Genomic DNA, 24,962 nt, shown 5'->3' with positions numbered 1-24,962 from the left:
AGAGACCTCTGGTGTTGGACTTTTTAAGTGCATGAATGTCTATGAGAGCTTATCAGCTCCTGTGCTGGAGACGCTTTGTGTTGCAGTTGAGGTCTCCATTAGAATTGACTGAGTTTTAAATTGTGCACAGATCTGGATCCATCATTACTTATCAAAGTTTACTTCCCAAGTCCTTGTTACTGACGGTGGTTGTGACGCACGCATGCGTGTTTCACCTAATGGAAGGGTACAGCAAAGAGATCAAGTAACAACCCAGCCAAACTGCCATAGCAGGTACTTTGGATTTTGTTCATGCTCATTATTATCCCTGTGAACACAGCTGCTGATTCTGAATACCACTGATATTTCAAATGAGATTTTTCATACTGGAGTTATTCTTGAGTGAAGAGAAGAGCTATCAATAGGTCCATTGCACATGGAAAGGTGCCAAAACAGTTACTTATAAGGTAGGAATCATACAAAGGGTCAGTCCCAGTCTTTTGACTAGAAGGTCTCATACCATTACTGCCACCACACAACACAACACTGTTATGTCTCTAACGCAAGTCTTTTGATACGTGTTTTAATTTTGTCAAACAAACTAAACTAAACTAAAACTAATCCCCCAAAACCCTGGTACTCAAATCACTGCCCTCAAGGTCCAAACACTGCTGGGAGTCAGGTGTGAATACAGTCTGGCCAATCAGTAGCACTATTTGTTCAGTTAATTACCTGGGGGAAGAGAAAACCAGGGCCGGATTCAAGGTCCAGATTTGAGCATCCACACCCTAAACCCTCATCCCCCATCCTTGCTGTCTAATTCAGGGATCTCGAATGAAAATCCAGGAGGGCTGCTGTGTATGCTCACTTTTGTGCACCTAAGTGATTCATTTAAGTCATAGGTTGGATAAAGAGCCCACACACCTTGTTTCCTAGGCTGAAATTGGCTGCTGATTGAAAGGAAATCGCAAAAACCTAAAGAAACTGTGGCTCTCCAGGACTGGAGTTTGAGATCACTGGTTTAATTCCTCTCTTCTCTCCGCCATTCTCTCCTCCATCTGTTCCTCCATCCTTCTGAGCTATACCTAATATTTTATACACTCTGTGCATGTGTGTCCGAAAGACGCCTTTCTTGTATCAACCGATGAAAAAGAGCTTTATTGGCACAATAAACACAGTGTACTGTTGTATCAAGGCAGATCACAATCAATACATCAAAACAAAACAATAAAAAATTAAAGACAGGGAAAATGACAAAAAAACTCAAATGGCATAATAATAATGATATTAACAAGAGTAAGAACATTGTAATATTGAGTATATTTGCAACCATACTATTTTCAGTTTTCAGTACTAGTGGATCAACACTCCTGCATACTGCATACATGGAGTTGGTATTGCCTTGTACTCCTTCCCCATTAGCACTGACAAACCACTCTACTGATCTCTGTCAGGGAACACTAAATACTAATTTTGTGAAATGTTTGTGCGTTTTTTATTTCAAGTTTTCAACATTGGAGAAAGTGCATATGTGAAAGTGTGAATGTGTACATGTGAGTATGTGTGTGTGTATGGGTATGTATGTATATGTTTGGTTGTGCAGGTATATGCTTATATGTTTGTGTGTGTGTGGAGATATATGTTTATATGTGTGTGTGTGGGCGTGTGCGTGTGTGTGAGGGGTACATGTTTATATGTTTGTGTGTGTGTGTGTAGGGGGGGTATATGTTTATATGTTTGTGTGTGTGTGTGTGTGTTTATATGTTTATATCTTTGTGTGTGTGTGTGTGGGGGGGTATATGTTTATATGTTTGTGTGTGTGTGTGTGTATGTTTATATGTTTGTATGTTTGTGTGTGTGTGTATGTTTATATGTTTGTGTGTATGTATGTTTATACTGTATGTGTGTGTGTGTGTGTATGTTTATATGTTTATATGTTTGTGTGTGTGTGTGTTTATACTGTATGTGTGTATGTATGTTTATACTGTATGTGTGTGTGTGTGTGTGTGTGTGTGTGTGTGTATGTTTGTATGTTTATATGTTTGTGTGTGTGTGTGTGTTTATACTGTATGTGTGTGTGTGTGTGTGTATATGTTTGTATGTTTATATGAGAGAGACAGAGCAGAGCGTAATTAATGCTTCAGGCTTCTCTCAGCCAGTGAGCCCACGCTGCTGATCAGTATGGGGTTGACTGCCAGGCAGGGGGGCAGCAGGTAAAGTGCTGCAGCACAGAGCAGCCCAGCCAGCAGGCTCACCCCCAGAGTCCTGCAGGAGGAGCGTGTGTGTGTCTGGGGCCCGGCTGGCCCGCACAGCGCCCCTGAGAGCCGTTCCCAGAGTGCCGAGCGTCTGCTCGCAGGGTGTGTGTGCGCAGTCGCGGTTCGCTGCCCCGGGTCAGAGGGCATCTGCGTGTTTACTCTTCCACAGCATATCACTTTTGGACTTTGTTCCCAGTCCAATTCTGCGGAGAGGCAGGGGGGGTGGGCGACGGTGGCGGCGAGGGCGGGCGTGGCCTGAGGAACGCGGGGCCGCACGCCCACCACGTGCGGCGCTTTCTCGTCGATGGCGGCCCATGGCATTGGCCGCGGCATCCGCGGGCCGGCCCGTCCGCTGGTTCGTCCCCTCCCGAGGCTCAGACCCACGGGCAGGGCGAGGAGGAGGATGAAGGCGGGCAGCGTGATGAAGGGGTCGCTGCACGCTGAGAGGGTGATGGAGGCCAGGTCAGGGAGGCACGGGGAGAGGGAGGCGGTCCTCAGGATGCAGGCCTCGGCGCGCAGCTGCTCCGACAGGTAGCGGCGCCCGGCCCAGACGCCGCAGAGCGCCCAGGCCAGCAGGCTGCAGAGGAACCCTGGGACGGGCGAGAACAGTCGCGCCACCTCTGCTCTCTCCTCCGCGCCCGCATCCCCTCCCCCTGTCTCCGACCCTCCACCCTTTCTCCACACCTCGTTTCCTGCCCCTCCAGGCTCCTCTCTGTCCACCCGACTTCTCCCAGCCAGGAGAAGCTTACAAGCCGTCTCCATGGCAATGAGCAGAACAGTCAGCAGCAGCGCCGCCCCGTAGGTGTGGCCGAGAAACAGCAGGAAGCGCAGGGTGATGACATCACTGGGCACAGGAAACAGGTGCAGCCAGGGCTCAGCCAACCAGAGCAAAGCCAGGAAAGCTGAGACAGGACAGGGTATCAGGTTACACATTGTTTAATGTACAGCCTTTCTGGGGGATCATGGCCTCAAACAAGCAATTCAGCATCCTAAACCCATACAGAAAATGCAGTGGAACAACAGAACCATCTGTTTATTGTTATACGGTGGCAGGCAGGACATAGCATGTGCAAGGATCCCTTTGTACCACGTCTAGTGTCATGTCACAGTAAAGAAGCAGTGTTACAGTTTTATTAAATGCGGGTGTCTGGCCTATTTTCAGTTTGGGATTGTGCCTTCAGGCTGCTTATGGCTGAAGCACTTTTATTTTAGGGATGTTGAACCCAGCCGTTCTGAAAAGCAAGCTAACGTATTCACATTCTGCTCCCGCCATGAGCGGCTCTGCTGCTAATGCAGAGACAGACAGATAGACAGACGTGCGCTCGGATGTGATGGAGGGAGAAAGAGAGGTGGATGGGCAGTGGCGCTGGGCATGGTGGGGGGTGGTGCAGCGGGTAGTGGCACTGGGAATGGTGGTGGGTGGTGCAGTGGGTAGTGGCACTGGGCATGGTGGTGGGTGGTGCAGCGGGTAGTGGCACTGGGCATGGTGGTGGGTGGTGCAGCGGGTAGTGGCACTGGGAACGGTGGATGGTGCAGTGGCACTGGGCATGGCAGTGGGCAGTGGCACTGGGCATGGCGGGTGGGGCAGTGGGTGGTGGCACTGGGCATGGCGGGTGACGCGGTGGGCAATGGCAGTGGGCATGGCGGGGGGTGGTGCAGCAGGTAGTGGCACTGGGGATGGTGGTGGGTGGTGCAGCGGGTAGTGGCACTGGGGATGGTGGTGGGTGGTGCAGCGGGCAGTGGCACTGGGGATGGTGGCGGATGGCGCAGCAGGCAGTGGCACTGGGCATGGCGGATGGCGCAGCGGGCAGTGGCACTGGGCATGGCGGATGGCGCAGCGGGCAGTGGCACTGGGCACGGCGGGTGACGCGGTGCTCACCTGTGACAGTCAGGTCAGTGAAGATGAGCAGGCACCCGCAGCAGAAGCAGACAGAGTTGAGTGATTCCCCAACAGTGGGCAGAGAGAGGAGGTCGCAGGTGGACTTACACACTCCCAGCGTTACTGTGCCAGCAAGCATACCCTCCATTACTGTGAGAGCAGGAAAGGTAAGAGTCATTATTCATAAAACTTCATTAGCTCCTGTTTTTTGGGGCTTTTTATGGTAACAAATGAGGCTAACTTCTCATGACCCTATTCAAGTCCTTGAGCCGAGAGCCATTGTAGTAGTAGCAGCTTACTTGCAATAATGAGGCAGACAACTAGCAGCAACGGCGTAATAATAATCTCTGGACACCTTTTTAGATCCATTAAAAGAGTTTCTAGCATCATATTCACATCACATTAGAATGCACCACTGTTCCCTAAGTTCGTACTTAAGTTCCTGCTTGTAGGTCCTGATACTGTGGCTCTAGCCAAGTAGAAAAGTAGCAAATGGCCCCCACCACTGGGTGATTTGTTCTGCTGGCCAACTGGCCTCTCCCTGTTTGTGGAATTTGCTTGTGCTTTTCAGAGCCATTGAGCTCATGATCTGCAGGGTGACATCACTGTGTGGGTGATGATATCATGGTGCAGGTAGTGACGACTGGGGAGCTAGGGTGAAGAAGCTCCGTGGTCTGCTGCAGCAGAGCGGAGTGGTCGAGCTGGCGTGTAGGATTGAAAGGCACGGGTCAGCATCTTGTTTTGCAATACGCAGCTGTTTTTAAAATTCACAGTTCCAAAACAATAGAAACGTCCCTTCATATTGTTCTGACGGCATCAGATTTCTTTACCTACAAAACATGACTCATTTATTTAACATTATGTTAATTTGTCTACTGTATAAGTGAATTTCTCTGTTTCTAGCTTTTCTCCAAACAGTTCACTGCAGGAAAAGTAAATGAGCAAATGGTGGCAGAGGAGGTCTCAGGAGTGCATTTGTTTAATTCTTTCTAATTTTCTGACCAATGATTTGTTGTTAAGACCATTAAAAGCTTAATTTTTTGCCATTTTGGGCTCGGCCCATTTTTTGGCCCAGGAGTGTACACCGATTCTTGTGTGCATGTCCATTCACATGAGTTGCTTTGCAGCCCGCCTCGCCTCCTACGTGCCTAGACATATACTGCAAGTGGATATTTGCTCAAGCTTTTTACCCATAGCCTTTGTATGCCATTGCCTTTGTGTCGTATGGCACAGTACGTTTGCATTGTAACCTTGCATTTCAGCCCGTGGTTAGAATGTGTGCAGCCTACTGTGTGCGTAGGGCTCCTCACAGACAGCTCGCATGGCTGTGGCCCGACTTCCAGGCACACTGAGCTCATCATCCACCCGCGTTCACTTTACCCGACAGGCAGATACTGTAACCCAATCCCCTCTCCTGCGTTCTCCCTTCCAGGAAACAGATAATCTGCCTTCTCTCTTGCCTTTGACCGCCAGTGAAGTTCCCTGCACAGAGCTGTTTCACTGGGGCAATAATTGAGGAACTGATCTAGGCTATAAATCACTGCATACATAACTGTGCTTTGAACAAATAATCAGAAGAATTAGGGGAAAGTCACTCAATAAAACTGACATTTAAGGAAGGAAGGAATGAAGGATGTATTTTGTGAACGTAGCAGTGATTACAGATCACAAAGAACTATACACAAATGGATGGGTATATGTACAAATAGCCTACTTTGTAGACAGAAATTTGATATTGTCATTCATTTTTATCAATCAGATTCAAACTATAATAGAGTTCAACTAATACTGGAGTGATGTCACATTTTACTAGCGTTTTTGCTTCGTTGTTTCCTTGCCTCTCCTTCCTTGTTTCTTTGTTTATTTCTGATGTGTTTAGAAGGACTTGAGGAAAAGACGCATAGTAAAGAATATGAGAAATATATATATATATATATATATATATATATATATATATATACAAAGGATTTGAATACAGCCAGGACTGTTCTGAAGTTTGCATACTACCCAGCATGCAAAGTGTAACATGTTAATGAAGCAGATCCCGATGGCTATATTCCTTGTCTGATATCAGTTTAATTCAGTACCATAAAGGCAGCAAATGGCCATGTTCACAATCACATTCCAATAGGCTGTTTCCTAAGCAAATGTTTAAGTGAGTTCATATACATGCAATGAGCTGCCAAGGTCTATGCAAAACATATCCAGTCTGGAAAGGTAGCTCTCTGAGCAATTCTTGAAACATGTCTGCCACCAATTCTCAAACACACCGACCAATATTGTATAGCACCATAGCTGACATAAACAGACTAAAAAGGTAGATTTACTGCAAAACACAGACTAATAAGACAAGAAATCTATCACAGTCACTGTATGTTAAATCTGATCAAACCACAGAGCACCACTCTCATGTGCGCAATTCAGAATCCCATGGCACCATTGTTAAGGAAATGATCAGATACTGGAATCTAATTAAAAACATGATCAAATCACAAACGTGACACACCGTTGCAAAACTTAGCCAGACAAACAGACACAGAGAGATTTATCTACCTGTACTTTGGGTACTGTGATGCATCTCTGGCTGTTCCAGGCCACAGCAGAAGAATAAAAGCTGAACCCCAGCTGTGAGCAGACAGACCTGGGCCTACAGCGGGTAAGCAGCAGGAAGGAGACACGCCGAGCGAAGCAGAGCAGGTCTGTGAGAGATCTCACTGTACCTGTCCACACAGGACTCTCTTGCCTTCACACCTTTCATCTTGCATCTCCGCCCCCAGTGGGTGTGGCTGAGAGCTCTGCTCTCTCATTACCTGAGGGGTGTGTCAACGTGTCTCCCTTCTCCTCCCTGTGTGTGCCTGTCAATATTTATTCAGACCACAGAGAGTAATCTCACAGCCTGTGTGTGGTGTACTTGTGTTCCCCCTTTTCACATGTCTCTTTGTTTAAATCAGGGTGCACTGCAACGGCCAATCCGCTTCAGGATTTTGTGCTAACTTCTGCTCTTAATTATTTAATTAACTCAATCACATATTGATCTGCCATTTGTATATGCACCAGCTACAGCCGCAGACTGCAAGTGTATCCTAAAAATTTGACTGTGTTCAAGTACAGCAGTGAACCAATGTAGTTTATAGAGCTGTCAGAAAAATAAAACAAAGGTCATTGGTTGTAACAAAAACCAGCATGCACACGTGCCTTCCAGTACCGAAGTCGTGCACCCCGGGTTTAAACATAAATTAATTTTGTGAAAACACTTCCACCTGCTGTTCAAATATGCGTATTACACTATTTTGCAACTCTCCAGGCTTGGGGGCTGGTGACTGGAGACAGTGTAGCAGAAATTTTTGCCCAGGGCTGCCCACATCCACCTGTCCTGCACTCCCTGATATCATCCAAATCTGGAGACCTGCAGGTCACACTGAGAACGTTTTAAAAAGTCTCTCATTCGCCGATTAACTATGGAGCCCCATGAGATCACCCTCAATTTATTTGAATGTGCTTATTAAATAAAGGGAGACCTAAAGAATATTAATGTTTAGCGACTAACTGAACAGAATGAAAAAGATGTATACTTTTGTGATGTCAGATTGCGGTTGCAGCCATGGACAGGTGAACAGCCGCCTACCCCCTATGTGGATAAAGACCAAAACACCGCACAAACCGCTGTCAAACACAACAAATCGCCCAGGAGATACTGAAAGACAGATAGTCCTAGATTTAAGGACAAAATGGTTGTCTTGCTATTTAGCATTTCAAAAGAAAAAACGAGATTAAAAAAACCCTATATAACGGTTTCACTGTGTGCCGTTACTAGCCTGAAACAAATTCATAAATGCAAAAATGTATACTCTTTTGTTTCTCGTCATCGCAGTAACAGCACGTGTCATACCGGATAGCTACTGGTTTAAATTTTCGCTCGGGATGTGTGTGCGGTATAGTAGGACTGTCGTGATAACAAGGGAGCTGTTCCTCGCAGAAGATGCCATGTTTTAATTGAAAACGAAGATTATTGTCTATCTTCTCGCTTTTCTTGGACCTTCACATTTTTTCAGCCGATCTACGGACACCACACGGTAATGAACGCTACCCAGCCTGCAGCACCCAGAAGTGAACGGTAGGCGACCCGGAAGGTCTGAACTCCGACTGAAGGCAGGCATAAAGAGCATCTTAACCTTTTATAATATATATTACAATTCTGCTACCGAGGTAGAAGGTCTGTATTCACTTCTTAATTTCCTTTCTGTATGGCAAAATTAAAGCGTTGACAATACTTTGTATCCTTTAAAAAGGATTTGATTCAGGCATTTGACTCGCCAAAAAGTTGCAAATAAAAAAAAATACTAAGGCAACCGCATGTTTGGAAGACTGTGTTCCGAGTGCATATGTAAAGATGAAAAATGGTGCCGACATAATGCATGATTCTTTTTTTTTTTTACAAAAAACAGCGCTCGGCCCATTTGATGGTGCATTTGAGTTGCAAAAAAAAAATCCAGCGCATTATCAAATGCAGTGCAATTTTGCAAGGCATGATTGTTGTGGGAAGTGTCTAGTTTTTTTTTTTTTTTTTTTTTTTTTTTGAGCCGGGCTATTCAAACCTGCTATTCTTAGTAAACAATCATTCGTGCACTTAATGCAAATAAACTAGCGACAAAATTGCATGTACTCCGATTTATCCCATTTTCAAAGCCGAATTTTGCCTGTAAATTTGGGATCTGCAGAATATGGCGTCCTGTCCTTATAAAAATAAGACAGGCTGCCATTTTTGTTTTCCTTTTGTCTGAAAATTTTAATAAAACTGTCTGAGAATGTGGGAGAGGCGAGAGAGAGGGGCACCAGAGGGATCCAACGATCTTTTTCTACAGAATGCTTGTATTTGAACATGTTTAATCGCGCTTATTTTTTTTAAATAGCGTTTTAATTGGAGACAATCACAGGGAACCTCGTAGAAAAAAGGCAAAAGTTAGGTAACTTTTCTTTTAGTTCTGAAGTGTGCGACTTTTTGTGTAGTTTGCCATGTCAATCAGCACTGCATCGCACTGTTGTCTTAAATGTACTTTGCTTATTCAGTTATAAAATAACCTTCTACTAAAACGTTGTGCTTAGCTCTAGTTAAAGAAGTGCAACTTGGCAGATGTGGCGAACAAATTCTTCGACAGTGTAGCGTATAGATTACTTCCTCTACCTGAACAAGTATATTGCCTAGTATCCAATAAAACGTTCAACATTTGAACTATTATTTAACGATTTGTTCGCGTTCCATACTTTGTCTATATGGTGGCTATTTGGGTCTGTTTTTTTCCATAGGGGTCGATAATGCTTCCATTACGGATACAGAATGCTTTGGACGATTGAAGCCTGTGTTGCATGCTGTAATTACTGAATGTAATAATGCAGAATGTTGTGCAGAGATCTCAGCTCAGGTTGATCTGATCTGGTGTGTATACACGTCGATTGTCATCTGGTGTACGAAAGCTGTTTCGGACGCGGAGCAAAAAATGTCTATTCTCTGTGTGGAATATGTAAACACGAGCGTCCTACTGTTTGTTGAACCCGATGTCTATACTGCAGGTCGACTATACGATAAATTACTTTGACAGACATTTTTACGTAACATATAGTAGCCTACAGACACGATAGCCATAATACCTGGCCATATTACAAGTCACAAAGTGTGTCTTTTCTGCGCTGTTAAACTCAGAGCCGGCTGAACCACTACTGAAGCAGTGTCCACGTATCTAGTCGTGTTCTCCTACCTGATGACACTGTCAGTTCCTCTTGTTCACGGGGGCGTGGGATCGAAAACATGGCCCTACAAATTAAATCGCCAAAAGTTACACAAAAAAAAAAATGCATCCACAATAGTGTTTTCTTATTATTTTGTGATAATGTCCGTTGTTCCATTGTTTATGCAATGCATTTTATATATTTATCAAAAATGTATATGGTACTAATAATTATAGTTTTTTTATCTTGATTTTGTCATTGTGCTTATTCTGACGACTACAATTAATCTATGTTTTGTAGCAATTGCTGTACGTTCCAGGTGAATGCTTTGATGTAGATTTTACGTCGATTTATTTTGAAACAGAAATAATCTTGCTCTGAAATAGCTTTAATTTTGTGTGCATGGATTCAGCACTTTTGTTTAGGCCCTGACCTTATCAAAAATATTATCAAAATTGTATCTACAGAATATCAGACCATCTATTGTCCATAAAACCAATAGTGCTGGACATTTTTTCTGTAAATAATATCACTTGCTCCCAGCTGGAGTATCACTCTGACTTGTGGCAGCTGTGTGTGTGTGTGTGTGTGTGTGTGTGTGTGTGTGTGTGCGCGCATCTCCATGTGTGTGTGCGTGCGTGTGTGCGTGTCATAAAGCATAAGTGTTTGCACAGTGACACAATTTTTTGCTGTTTTGATTCTGTACTCCAGCACATTGTATTTGAAATGAATATGAGGTTAAAGTCCAAACTGTCAGCTTCCAGTGATGCATGTAGGAATTACAGCCCTTTTTATACATAGTCCCCAAAATTTAGGGGGCCAAACGTAATTGGACAAATTCACATATTCTGAAATTAAGTCATCATATTTTGTATTTGGTTCTAGTTCCTTTACATTTGATGACTTCCTGAATTCAGTGACCCCTGTAGACATCACCAGACGCTGGGTATGTTCCCTGGGGATGCTCTGCTGGCCCTGCCTTCAGCAAGGGAAAAGCGTGTTCTGTTCTGAATTCAGGTTAAGTGATTGATTTAGCCGGTCAAAAATATTCCACTTTTCTGCCCTGAAAAACTTGGTTGCTTTAGCAGTGTTTTGGGGTCATTGTCCTGCTGCAGGGGGTGAAGTGCTGTCCAATCTGTTTTGAGGCATTTGGTTGGATCTGAGCAGATGTGGTGTTTCTGTACACTTCAGAATTCATCCTGCTGCTGCCACCAGCAGTCCCATTATCAATAAAGACAAGTGAGTCGGTTCCAGTGGCAGCCATACCATCACATAGCCATACCATAACACGTGACCTGTTCAAACCATAACACTTCTTTCATTTTCAAAGATAAGCACTTTGTTTCTCCACACTTTTCTCTTTCCATTACTCTGATACAGTTAATATCTGTAATGTCCTTAAATGTCCATAATTCCAGAATTCTACAGTTTTTTTAATTTATTGAACTTAGCAAACTCGAACCTGCCCATTCTGTTCTTGAGGCTTACCGGTGTTTTGCATCTTGCAGTGACTCCTCTGCAAGGTTAGGCTAGTGTATTTTAGTCTTTGTCACATCTGTGCCTACATTCTGGAGAGTGTTGACCTATTCAACAGTTGAAAATGAGTTTGTCTTCAAAATTGAAGGGATTCTTTGGTCATTAACTACAATGGTCTTTTGTGGTCAACCAGACTGTTTGCTGAGCTGACCAGTGCTTTTTGTTTCTTAATAATGTTTTGGCTGTGTCTCTGGTCAATTTATTAAGTTTTTTTTTTAAAAAGCTGACAGTCTGCACATTAACCTAATGTTATGGAGCTCACTGTGCATATATTCGTAATGTTTGGGACAAAGATATAGATTCTCTTGATTTGGCTCTGTACTCCACAGTTTTACAATTGTAACCAATGCACATGTGCTTAAAGTGAACATTATCAGCTTTTATTTAAGGGTATTTTCATACACTTTGGTTTGACAATGTAGAAGTTACATCATTTTTTATGGTATATTTATATAGCACAGCTATAAGTCTCTGTTCTGTGTTTTGGTACAATATCTGAGTGAACCACTCTCCCAAAAAGCTTATGTTAGTTATCTTTGGTCTCAGTCTGCTTTTATTTTCCACTACTTGGTTGTTTAACAATATCAGTTTCTCTCATTATGAATTTCTTAATGTGACAGGGTGCATTGCACATTTTGGCCCAGTTGGCTGTCCTGCAGTCTTGTTTGACTAAGCCGGGCGTACAGCGCAGTCTGTCTCAACATGCCAAAGAAAACAAATCTAATACATTCAGGCATCTGAACCCAAACACCACAAAATATTTCCTCGGTGGTGCTCAAGAGAATTGGTTCCATTTCCTATTTTCTTTTTTCCCCCCTTTTTCCCCTTTTTTCTTTTTTTGTTTTGGAAAGAATTTTTCAGTTTATAATAGTTAATAGTTTTTCTTGATGCTGAACTATTGGTCAGCGCCTCTGTTTTGGTGACTTTTTTTTTTTTTTTTACCACTGACTTTAGATGTTTTGTTTGAAACAGTTCTATGACACTGAAGCATTCAGTTTTAAACATGATACTTTTTCATCTTGGAAACTTGTTCTCTTGAGAGCTTGGACCAAAGATCTCTATTCCTCCCATCAGTTGCATAATGGAAATTTTATCTTTATAGGGCCACAGTGGCGTCCTCTTGCTAAAGGTCCCCAAATTGAATGATAGACCATAACATTTTGTATGTAGTAAGTGGTGACCACATTTAACTGTTTTTAAAAGTAGTGTATTAGTAATAAAATTTGCCCAGTATAATCATGGTCATCAGTTAATCCATGAAAGGGTTATAACAAAGGTCCAGTGGCTGGGAAAATCATTGTGAATGACTCTGTAATGGAAAAACCATAGTATAGCTAGGGACATAGCCATAGTAGTGTAGTTTCCCAAGCTGGACAGTGTCTGGTGCACAGTGAAGTTTTGCTGGTGCTTCTTTGTCGCTTGCTGCAGTTTAAAAGAGACATGGCTTTCAGTGTGTATCTTCACCCAGTGAAGATAAGTTTAAGGGGTGCAATTTCCAGTACTGTTTCAAGGTCTTTATAAGCCATTTAATATTGATCACATCTCTTAACCTGGTTCAATATCAGTATTAATTAGTTTGCATCAAATCAATTCAGAATATGTATTAAATAAATACATATTAGTGGAATTATAAGGTGAAACATGCCTATACCATTGCCTTGACAACCAAATTGACAGTTTGAAAAGTGTCCTCCACTCCAGTGCTGGTGGTTAGCAGGGTCTTCGCTAAACTGTAAAAGCCTGCATTGTGCAGTTGGCTAATAGGCAATATTTTAACATTTTACATTTCAATGGACTTTTTGACTTTATACTCTTATCATTTGTTCACTGTGTAACCATGTTGGTCAAATTATTTTGCTCATCATTCTGTTAGTATTTATGGACAGCATTGTAGCATTCACTCCTTGAAGCCCTTTAAGGTCAGTGTTCAGTGTCAGCATATCATTGATATGTTGCTGTTTTGTGTTTCTGATGGAGAATGTGGGACATTGCATGTGAATTTGGGCATAAAATTCACTGCATTGGAGTGGGTCTCTTTCCTCAGGTCGGGTTTGATGTGTGAACCATTGTGCAGAAGCAGTGGCAGCAGTATGTTCTGTGGTTAGGTCAAAGGTCATCAGCTCTGCAGTGGTGTTGATTTCTCATGCTTTTTGGGACCTCAACCCTTGTAGGTTTTTGAGTCTGTGGTTTTAATTCAGATGTTCTCTTGTTGTTATCTGCTCTATACTCTCATTACCGTTTTATAGACATGCCAGTTTCTTTTTCCTGTTGGTTGCCTTAATCTCCTTTTGATCACTCATTTACTTTTTCCCAGTCAGCAGGTCTGTATGTTCTTATCAGGTGGATCAGAAGATGTTGATTTCTATGTTATGGTCCCTTTCAGGGAAATGCTTGAACTTAGTCTGCTCTTCTTCCTTGTCCCAGCACTACTTTTATATATAAGGCTTGATCCGTATCAGTGCAATCAACCATCTATGCTGTCGTTTCCTCCAATCCACGTTGAAGTTTCTGAAGTGTAACAAGCTGTTAATTGTTACACTTAATTAGACATGTTTGATTGTCCAGTGATGGATGATCTACCCTCTAATGCCACATTTGGTCTTAAATGGATATTCATGCCATGCCATGCAATTTTTACAGTCATTCAATCAGTCAGATCAGTTCTCACTTTATGTATGAGGAAAATTATTTTTTTAGAAAGAGGTTATTTTTTTAAATTGACGCAAATGGCGGCTTCATAAGAATGTGCCATTTTTACAGTGAGTAGTTCTGCTTTTATGTTTGGTGTTTTTGCCTAGGTGCTCAGCTGGCACTAAAACCCATTCAAGGCATTGGGAATTCAACATGATAGCTTTGTAAGGATTAAAATTGGCTCCAAAATGATCCATCACCCATCATTTATATGTTTTTCCAAAGCTATATTGCTGGATACTATCAATGACCTTAAATATAGGGATAGCAATCCTGATTTTCCTGGCAGATCATTGTGGCACCATGAATGTAGGAAATTGTCCAGATTCAGGTTCAGAAAGTAAAAGTCCTCCACAGTATTTTGTTCCAATCAACTGGATTTGCTAATAAGCACAATTCTTCAGTCAGCAGTTCGAACAGATTTGTGAAATCAGCTGGCTGAGTTAATAGGTGGAAGAAACACTTGGCAGGACTTTACTTTCCGACCCCTGGACTTTCCACCTATGGAAATTGCACTGCTGAAAAGCTTGAGGGGGAGACTGGTTGAGGTTCAACAGCAGGGATGATGAGACGTAGGGTTGCCTTGAGGTGGATTGAGGAGGAAGTGCTGAAGGCAACACAGCAGTAAATATGAAAAAGGGGGGATCTCACTCCTTGATTTTCAATGTGTCCTTTGTATGAGCTTCTGTGTGGGTCAGGGGTGGGCAACTCCATTCCTGTTGTGGTGTTGTCTCTCGGTTTTCATTTCCGCCAATTACACTGGCTCTGTTGGCTAATGTGCCGTGCGCCATTTTGGTTCTCTTGTGGATTATACCACAGTAAGATGTATTGTACAGTGCTGCAAGAACAGTCGTTAGCCGTCTTTGTAAGCCCATCAAGAAATGGAACTAAACTATTAGGTCACATTCACGATTTATACAATTATACAATTAAAGAAGAAAAGTTGAAATCCAGAAATGAATTTGGCCGCTCGTGCTTTCGTAGTGCATCCCCGAGGGGATCGCGGTGGCCTGCACACTGCGGAGGGGAAGCTGTGTGCTCCAGTGGCGGATCGGATGTGTTTTTGGAATGTTGTCCTGTGTCGAGGGGGGGAAGAAAACCACTGCGTTTGCAAAAGGCGTCCAAGTTGCTGATGGGGGGAACTGTGCCCCGTCTGAGGCCGTCTGTGTTCTGTGAAAGATTGGGCGCAACGTCGTCTGCCTCACGAAGAAGAGAAATGGAGCGTGCTGCGTGGGCGTCTCCATCTCAGCCGAGACGTTTGGACTCAAAGGTTGTTCTTTTGAAATGTGACTGAATGGAGAGCGCACAGGAACTTAAGAGCCCCCCCCCCCCCCCCCCCAATCTGAGTGCTTACTGCTTGTGTGAAACGGGCCTCAGAGACACACAGGCCTGGGGAACGAGCCTGGATGTCTCTCTCTCTCTCTCTCTCTCTCTCTCTTTCTGTCTCTCTCTTTATTCTCTCTGTCTCTGTCTGTCTTTCTTCACCCTCTTTCATCTCTTTTTATCTCTCTAGCTTTCTCTCTCTGAGGGCTGGAGGAAATGGCAGTGAAGTTGCTTTCGTATTGAAGATTTTCTCAAAAAGAACGAAAAATGCAGTTTATAACAAAGTGTGAGGCTGTGGTGAGACTCATTATTCAGTGGTGTCAGCCTTTTTCAGGACCGTTTGTGGCTGAAGCATCTCATTAAGATAAGATAGTTTAGCAGGCAGCGGAGACTGACTGTTAGAGGATCTGGGGGAAGTGGTGGGTAGGTGGGGCCGGGGGACAGTTCAGTACCCCTGAACGTGGTTGTTTGTTTTCGATTGCCTTGCATGTGCCTCATGTCTTTCTCCGTTTGGAAAGATAAAGACACACTGTGATATACTGTGGCCCCAGAGTGCAAGCAAAATGGTCCTGTAGCCTGTCTGTGGCATGTTACTGGCTGTTTGGATAATTTCCAGTGATATCTGGATGCTGATCCAGATCAAACTTGTTGATGCCCTGCTTTGCTTAGTAAAACTTCAGAGAAATAAATTTGCTCTTGCACTGAAGTGAGGAAGAAAAGGTTAAATCCTTCACTTCATAAGTTTATTAGGTCAGTGAAGTGTATCACAAGTAGACTTCAGGAAGGAGGGAGCCGTCTACTTGGATACTTATCAGGAAATCAAACTCTTATATACGTTTACATTTTTTATAATAATAACATTATTATTATTATTATTATTATTTGTACATGTGTTGCGTAGGCACTGGGGTAGATGTATGTTCAAAATGGCAAAGCGCTTGAACCTGTCAATCACAACTGTTATTATAGAATGTTATAGAAATTGATGTTTTGTAATTATTATCTTTATCATTATCACTACCTTTGTTCCTCTTTGGACTTCATGAAAGACAACTTGTATGTTTTGCCAATTATAGCAGAACGAGCGGTGCATAGATTTAAAAAAAAATGTTTTGTAATGATTACAAGGCTCATTCATATTATTCTGAACAATGAGGGAACTGAACATATTGCCTAAGTTCTGTCTGAAAGCTGTAATTGCAAAATATTTGACTTTACCAGTTTTCAAGTTTTTTTAAAGAACACACCTGTTTATTCTCGTATACTTTACTAAATGTATTTTTTTACACATTTAGATTATTTTTATGTATTGAGTGTTATTGTGTTGTTAATTCTGTTGGAAGTTATCTGAGCTTTTCCATTTTGTTTGTTCCCTCTCAGAATGGCTGAGCCTCGATTTAATAACCCTTATTTCTGGCCCCCACCTCCTGCTATGCCTGGCCAGGTAAGACTTTATCTTGCTCTTGTCAACTCATGAAAAATGAATCCTGCTTTAAGCCTGTTTTTTTTTTGGACACCACTAGTGGTGAATGTGATTACAATAATGCATTTAATTTTATCATGGAATTTACAGAATGCCATGGCTGTCAAAGTACTTCCTGTTTTTTAGGATGTGATTTCTTCCTTCATTAGAGATGCATTGCCTGTGCTGGTGGGAAGAGGTACTGCAGCCATACAGCCATCTCGGATCAGAGATGATTTGTCCATACTTGCTCTAAATGGGGATTAGAGGGATTTTTAATCTGTGGAACTAAAACATTTTCAGATGGCTTTTTGTTGTTCAAATGACTCTGTGTGCTTCTTTATGTAATCCACCTTGTAAAAAATAGTTATGATGTAACTTGGATTTTGCGTGATTACTGGTACTGGTATCCTTTGTATCCTTCTAAAAATTTGTATGTCACCTCACTGCTCTCGCATCAAGTAAACAAGCTTCCTGCTCATTTAAACTTAAACAGCCACAAATGTACCACAAAAAGCAGTTTATTGAAATTAAAGTGTAAGTCTCCTAAACGTCCACTGGAGGGCAACATCTGCTTGAATATAGAGAAAGATTTTCACAATGAATTTTACCAATATGGCCATTATTAAGGAGAGGATGCATCATGGAGACAATTGTTCCTCAACTGGGAAATTGTGAAATATTAAATTGAATGTTTTTTCAGACCCATCAATTAAGAAGATTTTCACATTAGATTTGTCAAAGTTATGAATTAAGTCTTTTTTTCCAAACAGGGAATCATATTTCTCAGATGGAAAAACTGAAATATGAAAAATCAGTGTCAATGTTTTCAAAATGTTTTCAGCTCCTCCGGTGCCATGCTCACTGTTTTAGCTGTGTTTCTCTGTTCTGTATCCACTGTTTTAGCTGTGTTTCTCTGCTCTGTATCCACTATTTCAGCTGTGTTTCTCTGCTCTGCATCCACATTTTCAGCTGTTTCTCTGTGCTGTATCCACATTTTCAGCTGTTTCTCTGTGCTGTATCCACATTTTCAGCTGTGTTTCTCTGTTCTGTATCCACATTTCCAGCTGTGTTTCTCTGTGCTGTATTCACAGTTTGTTGTCCTTCTCTATGCCATATCTGTTGTTTCAGCCATGTTTTGTCTGTGCTTCGTCCACTTCCACAGCTTGACAACTTGGTTCTCATCAACAAGATTAAGGAGCAGCTGATGGCAGAGAAGATTCGTCCTCCGCACCTGCCACCCACCTCCCTCCCATCCCAGCAGCCCTTGCTGGTGTCCCCCTCAGAAGGGAGCCAGCACGGGATGCTCGGTCCCAAAGTACAGCAGGTACAGGGGCACCAGTCTCACAGCCCGTCCCAGCCAGACATCGCCCTGCACGCCCGACCGGCCTCCAGCACAGTGTCAGGTAACACCCCCCCCACTCCAGCTGTGACCTGCTCACAGGCAGTGTGTTCACATACACCCATATCTACAGCAACTTACAAAACAAATAGTCTTGGCATCAATGTCCTTTCAATTGGGAAGATATCCCATTGATTATTGCTATACAGATTTCAAATGGAAATACTGGCTGTAGACCGGCTTATAAACTTGTTGATAAGCCTATAATAGTGATAATATACTTGTAATCATAATAACAAGAATGGCAACAAAATCTTGCGTAATGCAAATGTTTTATGGATATAAATTGGGCATTGAGCCTAGATTTGCCCACACACATGCGCCATTTAATTTGTTTTTCCCAATTTATGTGAAACTTACTCATATAAAAAAGATAATTCTGTTGAATACAACAGGAAGGAGACTTGAGTCAAATTGAATTCAAAACTTTTGTTAGACCCACTGCCAATTATGGCCTACTGCTGGAGGAAACCAAGTTTATCTGACTCCATAAACCTGTAATGTGGATGTTTGTGCAAATACAGGTTTGCGTATTCATGCATTGAAGTTGCTGCGGGTTTCAACACACAAGCGGGTGCGTTGAAATAGTTGGGTAGCAAGACTTGTATCCCGGAGATCAAGAATATCTACCCCTACCAGGCATTCATCTAACTGTGCATTGACATTAAGACTTTCTATCCTGGCAGGTAAAGGTGCGATTCATCCGGGAAGCTTGCAAATAATGTTCTTGCCCCGTGAAGAAGCGACTTTAACCTGAAAAAAATGTTTGTCCGGGTACCGAATGTAACCTATCTCATATTGTTTCTGTAACCTAATGCCATGTCCTTTCTGTAAACCCCAAAATATACAGAAACTCCCATATTTTGCTCAAAGAAACACACATTGGCTTAGGTTCACATTGTGTCCTGTATGTGCGTGGGTTATGTGGTTTTGGATGTGTATTGATATAGTAGTGTTGGGTTTAGGTTTAGTGTGCAATTCTAGTGACTACCATTATTGTGAGTGGCAACTCTATGGTGTTATTCTGAATTAGATGGGTGGTTCCTGTAATGTAGCAAATTTGGGTTGTAAAATTTGCTCTGGCGCTACACCAGGGGGTCCATTTTATGGCTAATGTTTTCTAAACAAGTTGTGAGTGTGTTTATGGCCCCTTTTAGTATTTCCAGTATCTTAGTGTCTTAAACAGACCAAAAGAATGGCTCCATTGCAATCTTAGTTCTACTTGATTGGATGCACCTCAGGGACCTGTTGCAGCATTTGCTTGTGATTCTAGGAAAACAGGAACCTCCATGCGGGATTGTTTTCAGAAGAAAGATATCATGTGCTTTCATGTCTATCTTTGAGGAAGTAATTCATCTAAACTGACAGAGAAGCGGGGGGGGACAGTGAGAAGAATGCAGTGGGAGAATGCAGGCAGGAAAAAAACAGACCAGTGTGCCAGCCCTTGCCAGAAAATGATCACACTTTAGTTTTTATTGCCAAGGGATAAACATGAGGTAAACTTAAAGAAGAAATTTATTTTTCTCTTTAGTATTTGTTTATTTAATTTATTTAATTTAAAAGCTTTATTCATTAGGAAGACTTCTTCTCCCAAAGTGTAAATCAATTTTGGAACCTCGACTACTGAAGTAAATAGCCTAGTATCTTTATTATCTTGCCTTGTTTTGCCTTCTTTTGGTTTATGCCAACCGAAAACCAGTAATTAATGATTTCATTCTCACTTGCTTCTATCTCCAGATCTCTTCGATTTAATTTTGAGAGTGTGCACCACAACCTCTCTTTTCCACATGTTTCCTCTCTTTTCTTGCGTTCCATTGTTCACTTAATACCCCTGTAGGGGAATCAAGATGTTCCCAAAAACAGGTAAAATGACCGTTAGCCCAGGAAGAAGCAGATCAAAAGTTTGTAGTAAAAACAGGAAGATTTATTACGCAGCCGGCTACGGGAACAACTCAGCAAGGAAGTTCAAAATAGTATTGTTGGGTGATTAGATTTATACAGTGGAATTCTATTGTTGAAAGGGATCACTGCCTCTGATTGGTGATGAGGCTGTGCTTCCTTCTGATTGGACCATTCAAATTCAAACCAATCCTACCTATTCAAACAGGTACCATTCACATTGAAATTGAATTACAACAGGGGGGCTCGTCCCCTTCCCCCCTGGGGCCCAGCGGAAACTTCCCAAATGCAGAATACACAAAACTGTCTGTTTCCCAACAGTCCCTCCTTTTTGACCCAACATAAAGCATATGGCGAGGTCAACTTAGTTGGCTTACAGGAAATCAGAACAGTATTGTCACTTGGTCAGTTACACCTCCCACATATAGAACCCAGGCCTAAAATCCTTCCTCCATCTCTGGTGTAGTTACATGGCCTCAGTTGCCCTTGGTAACCCCACAGATCACCCACAGTTACATTTTAATGTTGTATAATATTTATAAATATATGTAGGGCTGATAGCCCTATAGGATGATATCTTATTTATTTATTTATTTATTTATTTATTTATTTATAGCTACTCCCTTATCTTGGGCTCATAAATTAAGAATATTTAGGGGCTTATGGTGTCCACATCCTTATATGCCGCCCATGCCCAATATATCACTACAGTCTCTCAAAGCGTAACCAATTCCTCCACAATGCTTTGTTTCTAAAAATGGGAAGACTACCATCAATTACCATGGTCAGGAAATCACCACTGCCTCTACTCAATTCATTCCCTGAATTACCATAAGATAGCAGCGTATCTCTAAAGGCCCGTTCTCACCTTTTTCCCTAGCAGAGAACACATAGCAGCCTTCCTAACCTTCTTCACTCAACCTGTCTTTCACCATTTTTAGTCCCCACAATTGAAAAACTCTTCAGAGATCTGTAGATTAGTCATTATTAACCTTACTCCATTATTTCAGGCTTATATAGGGTCCGCAGTCCTTAGGCTATTAGACCGGAACCTCAATCAGTTTATAATACTATCTATGATTCTATTATATTACTTAGGTAATATAATCTGTCAACTATATTGTGTACACTTCATATCAGTCTGTATCTAGATATAATAATATATAATTATAAATGCGCGTTACTGGCCAACACTTAACAAACTATCAAGAACAATACGAACACGAAACAATAAAGACTCAGAACAATGTCAAACAACAATAATGACCCAAAACGGTATCGAACACAACGGAACAAGATCAAACAACAATACTGACCCAAGACGGTACGGACAACGGAACAATGACGTGATTTACGTCGGACACGAGTAAGCTTCTTAGGAAAAGCAGCTATAATAGCCTGCTCCCCTAATACTCCAGGTACGGTTCAGATCTTCGTCCCCTGGACTGAGGGCCAAAAACTCAGCCTGCCTCAGCACAAACTCACAAAAACCTAAGTGAGAGACCACTCCCTTGTCTCCCACTCTAGGCCGAGGCGCAAATACTCAACTCTCCTCGGGACATAAAAACACAGACAAGAGTACGCTTCGTAGGTATTTCTAAACCTACTACCCAAGATATGAAAATAGTTTGTCACCTTGGACTGCGGGTTGAAGTGTCAACGTGCCGCGGTAACGTACTCACAGATACTCAAGTTAGAGACACTCCTTTGTCTTTAACTCTGAGCCGGGGCGCAAATACTCAACTCTCCCCGGGACATGAAAACACAGACAAGAGTACGCTTCGTAAGTATTTCTAAACCTACTACCCAAGATATGAAAATAGTTTGTCACCTTGGACTGCGGGTTGAAATGTCAACGTGCCGCGGTAACGTACTCACAGATACTCAAGTTAGAGACACTCCTTTGTCTTTAACTCTGAGCCGGGGCGCAAATACTCAACTCTCCCCGGGACATGAAAACACAGACACGATATACGCTTCCTCGATCCACATAATCGAATAACCAGACGTGAAAATAATTAGTCACTCTGGGCCGCGGGCCAAAAACTCAGCCTGCCGCAGCTACGCAACCACGTATTCACCTTTTTGGCGTGAAAACTCACTCTCCTCAGGTTAGGATGAACCTCACCCTGTCACCATATAGCTATATCCCAAAACATAAACAGCGCTGGTACATTCAAAACATTACCTGATCAGTTAAAACATAACATATGTTTTAAAAACAACACAATAGACACAAAAAGACGCAGTTTTTAACTACAAACAATTAATTGCTTCTACACCGGTCAAGTTACAGTATAGGTTACATACCACTGGGTGGAGCGTTCCAGACCTCCGCAAGTTTGCCTTCCAATCGCCTATCTATATGGTGGTAGAACAAAGTACTCACTCCTCTTGCGTCGGTCGGGGAACTCACGGAGGTCAGGAATCGAATCCACCCTGCTCGCAGCGCCAATTTGTAGGGGAATCAAGATGTTCCCAAAAACAGGTAAAATGACCGTTAGCCCAGGAAGAAGCAGATCAAAAGTTTGTAGTAAAAACAGGAAGATTTATTACGCAGCCGGCTACGGGAACAACTCAGAAAGGAAGTTCAAAATAGTATTGTTGGGTGATTAGATTTATACAGTGGAATTCTATTGTTGAAAGGGATCACTGCCTCTGATTGGTGATGAGGCTGTGCTTCCTTCTGATTGGACCATTCAAATTCAAACCAATCCTACCTATTCAAACAGGTACCATTCACATTGAAATTGAATTACAACAGGGGGGCTCGTCCCCTTCCCCCCTGGGGCCCAGCGGGAACTTCCCAAATGCAGAATACACAAAACTGTCTGTTTCCCAACACCCCGAAGGGCAGTAATCAGGAATGCGCCTGGTTTCTGCGGTCCCAGGCCTATCCGGGATATGTCTATCCCCTAAACAGTGTCTATATGTGGTGAAACAACAAAGACTCTCCCTAGCATATGCTAATATGTAAGAGAATTGTGTCACTCACCACACCAAGGATCAAGAAGCCAGGAAGTAGAAAACACCAGACACCCCCTGTCAGGGGTATCTTGTCGGGGTCACCAAACTGTAAGGATTTAGAATTAGTGACTGGGACCAAGAGATTAAGTAGACCAGACATGCCCTGCCAGGGGCATCAAGTCGAGATCACCAAACTGTAAGGATTTAGGCATGGTCACAGGGAGGAAAACAAGTTTATTTGGATTTGGTTACTAGGAGGAAACCAAGTTTATCTGACTCCATAAAACTGTCAATATGCCCAGGAGGTAACCCGATTACGATGTTACCCCTGAACCACGTACAAGGCCAATACACTGACTGGTCCTCCCAGAGATGCACACCCGGGTCAAAGTATATGCAAACCACATACCTTAGATGCTCTGAAAAGGGAAAACCATTTATAATGGTGCAATATGACAGTTGATCATAACCAAGAATACGCAGTGAAAGGTAAACATTGTATTTACCAAGCAAGACAAATAAAGACCGCTATTCTATAAGAGAAAAGACATACAATCTAGTAAACTAACACAAAGAGATTATTGGTGCCTGCCCAAAATTATAAAAATGCTCGTACGAGAAGACTATGGTACCAGGAGAACTGTTAAGCAAAATAAAGTCTGGACAGGAACACCCTCCGTACGACCATGAGAACCCCCCCCCCCACTACTCTCCTCCAGGAAGCATACTCCCCCTCCCCTGTAGACTCAAGGGAACCATTAAAAATCTAGTGACATTGATAAGATACTTTGTACAATGGAACATTACCTTATTACATTACATTACATTACAGGCATTTGGCAGACGCTCTTATCCAGAGCGACGTACAACAAAGTGTATAACCATAACCAGGAACAAGTATGACGAAAACCCTAGAGAGAAGTACTGGTCCAAGTGCAGGGAACAACCGAGTAGTTCAACTTGGACCCTGAAGGTTAAACTGATTAACACTAACACAACGAGAACGGCAACAACGCAGTCTATGGAAAAAATACAAGCAGTAGTTAAGACAATTAATGCACCTAAGTCACCTACGAAACAGCTGCCTAGTTACAACCCTAAGCTTACAGTCATTTACAGGGGGGTAGGGAGGGATGGGGAGAGGTGCAGCCTGAAGAGGTGAGTCTTCAGTCGTCGTTTGAAATGGGTCAGTGTCTCAGCTGTTCTGACCTCCACGGGGAGGTCATTCCACCATCGTGGGGCCAGAACAGACAAGAGATGTGTTCTGGAAGTGCAGGTGCGAAGAGGGGGAGGTGCCAGGCGTCCTGAGGTAGCAGAACGGAGGGATCCGGCTGGCATGTAGGGTTTGAATATCTTGTGGAGGTATGCTGGGGCTGATCCCTTGACTGCCTGGTATGCTAGGACCAATGTTTTAAATTTGATGCGAGCTATAACAGGCAGCCAGTGGAGGGTAGTGAGCAGGGGAGTGACGTGGGAGTGTCTGGGGAGGTTGAAGACCAGACGAGCTGCAGCATTCTGAATGAGTTGCAGGGGTCTGGTGGCAGATGCCGGTAGTCCAGCCAGAAGAGAGTTGCAGTAGTCCAAGCGGGATAGAACCATTGCTTGGACCAGGAGCTGGGTTGAGTAGGTGGTGAGAAAGGGGCGGATTCTCCGGATGTTATACAGGAAAAATCTGCATGCCCGGCTTACTGCTACGATGTTCATGGAGAGGGGCAGCTTGTTGTCCATCACCACTCCGAGGTTCTTGGCACAGGGTGATGATGTCACTAAGGTGTCCCCTAGGGAAATGGAAAAGTCGAGGAGGGGAGAGGATAGAGCAGGAATAAAGATTAGCTCTGTCTTTCC

At 42.9% G+C, this 24,962-nt stretch overlaps 2 protein-coding genes across 10 annotated transcripts in view; one reads left to right on the top strand and one right to left on the bottom strand.

Moving 5' to 3' along the window:
* Positions 1-2,044: 2,044 nt before the first annotated feature.
* Positions 2,045-23,570, bottom strand: LOC118210927. Of its 4 annotated transcripts, XM_035387443.1 has the most exons (4): positions 23,146-23,570; positions 9,867-9,922; positions 4,114-4,263; positions 2,045-3,136 (listed from the first exon to the last, which is right to left on the bottom strand). In XM_035387443.1, the coding sequence occupies exons 2-4, from the start codon at positions 9,916-9,918 to the stop codon at positions 2,112-2,114; spliced, it is 1,227 nt and encodes a 408-aa protein (XP_035243334.1). In that variant the 5' UTR covers positions 9,919-9,922; positions 23,146-23,570; the 3' UTR covers positions 2,045-2,111. The 4 variants fall into 4 exon arrangements, with proteins under 4 accessions (XP_035243334.1, XP_035243336.1, XP_035243337.1 ...); XM_035387445.1 differs by lacking the exon at positions 9,867-9,922; XM_035387446.1 differs by lacking the exons at positions 9,867-9,922; positions 23,146-23,570 and adding an exon at positions 8,003-8,079.
* The window catches only part of znf362a (zinc finger protein 362a), a 28,625-nt gene continuing 11,724 nt past the window's right edge, over positions 8,062-24,962 (top strand). Inside the window, exons 1-3 of one of the 6 annotated variants that reach the window (XM_035387442.1) lie at positions 8,062-8,186; positions 16,768-16,831; positions 18,015-18,255. In XM_035387442.1, the coding sequence (XP_035243333.1) occupies positions 16,769-16,831; positions 18,015-18,255 (304 nt within the window). In that variant the 5' untranslated portion in view covers positions 8,062-8,186; position 16,768. Of the gene's footprint in view, positions 8,327-8,713; positions 9,078-16,767; positions 16,832-18,014; positions 18,256-24,962 lie in introns of those variants that run through there. The other 5 variants (XM_035387437.1, XM_035387438.1, XM_035387441.1 and 2 more) reach the window with 5 other exon arrangements.

Source organism: Anguilla anguilla, chromosome 13 (genome assembly GCF_013347855.1).
Source record: "Anguilla anguilla isolate fAngAng1 chromosome 13, fAngAng1.pri, whole genome shotgun sequence".
In the NCBI taxonomy this organism is placed as follows: Eukaryota; Metazoa; Chordata; class Actinopteri; order Anguilliformes; family Anguillidae; genus Anguilla; species Anguilla anguilla.
The sequence above is the reverse complement of the archived record's forward strand: the minus strand, read 5'-3'. Positions and strand labels throughout refer to the sequence as shown.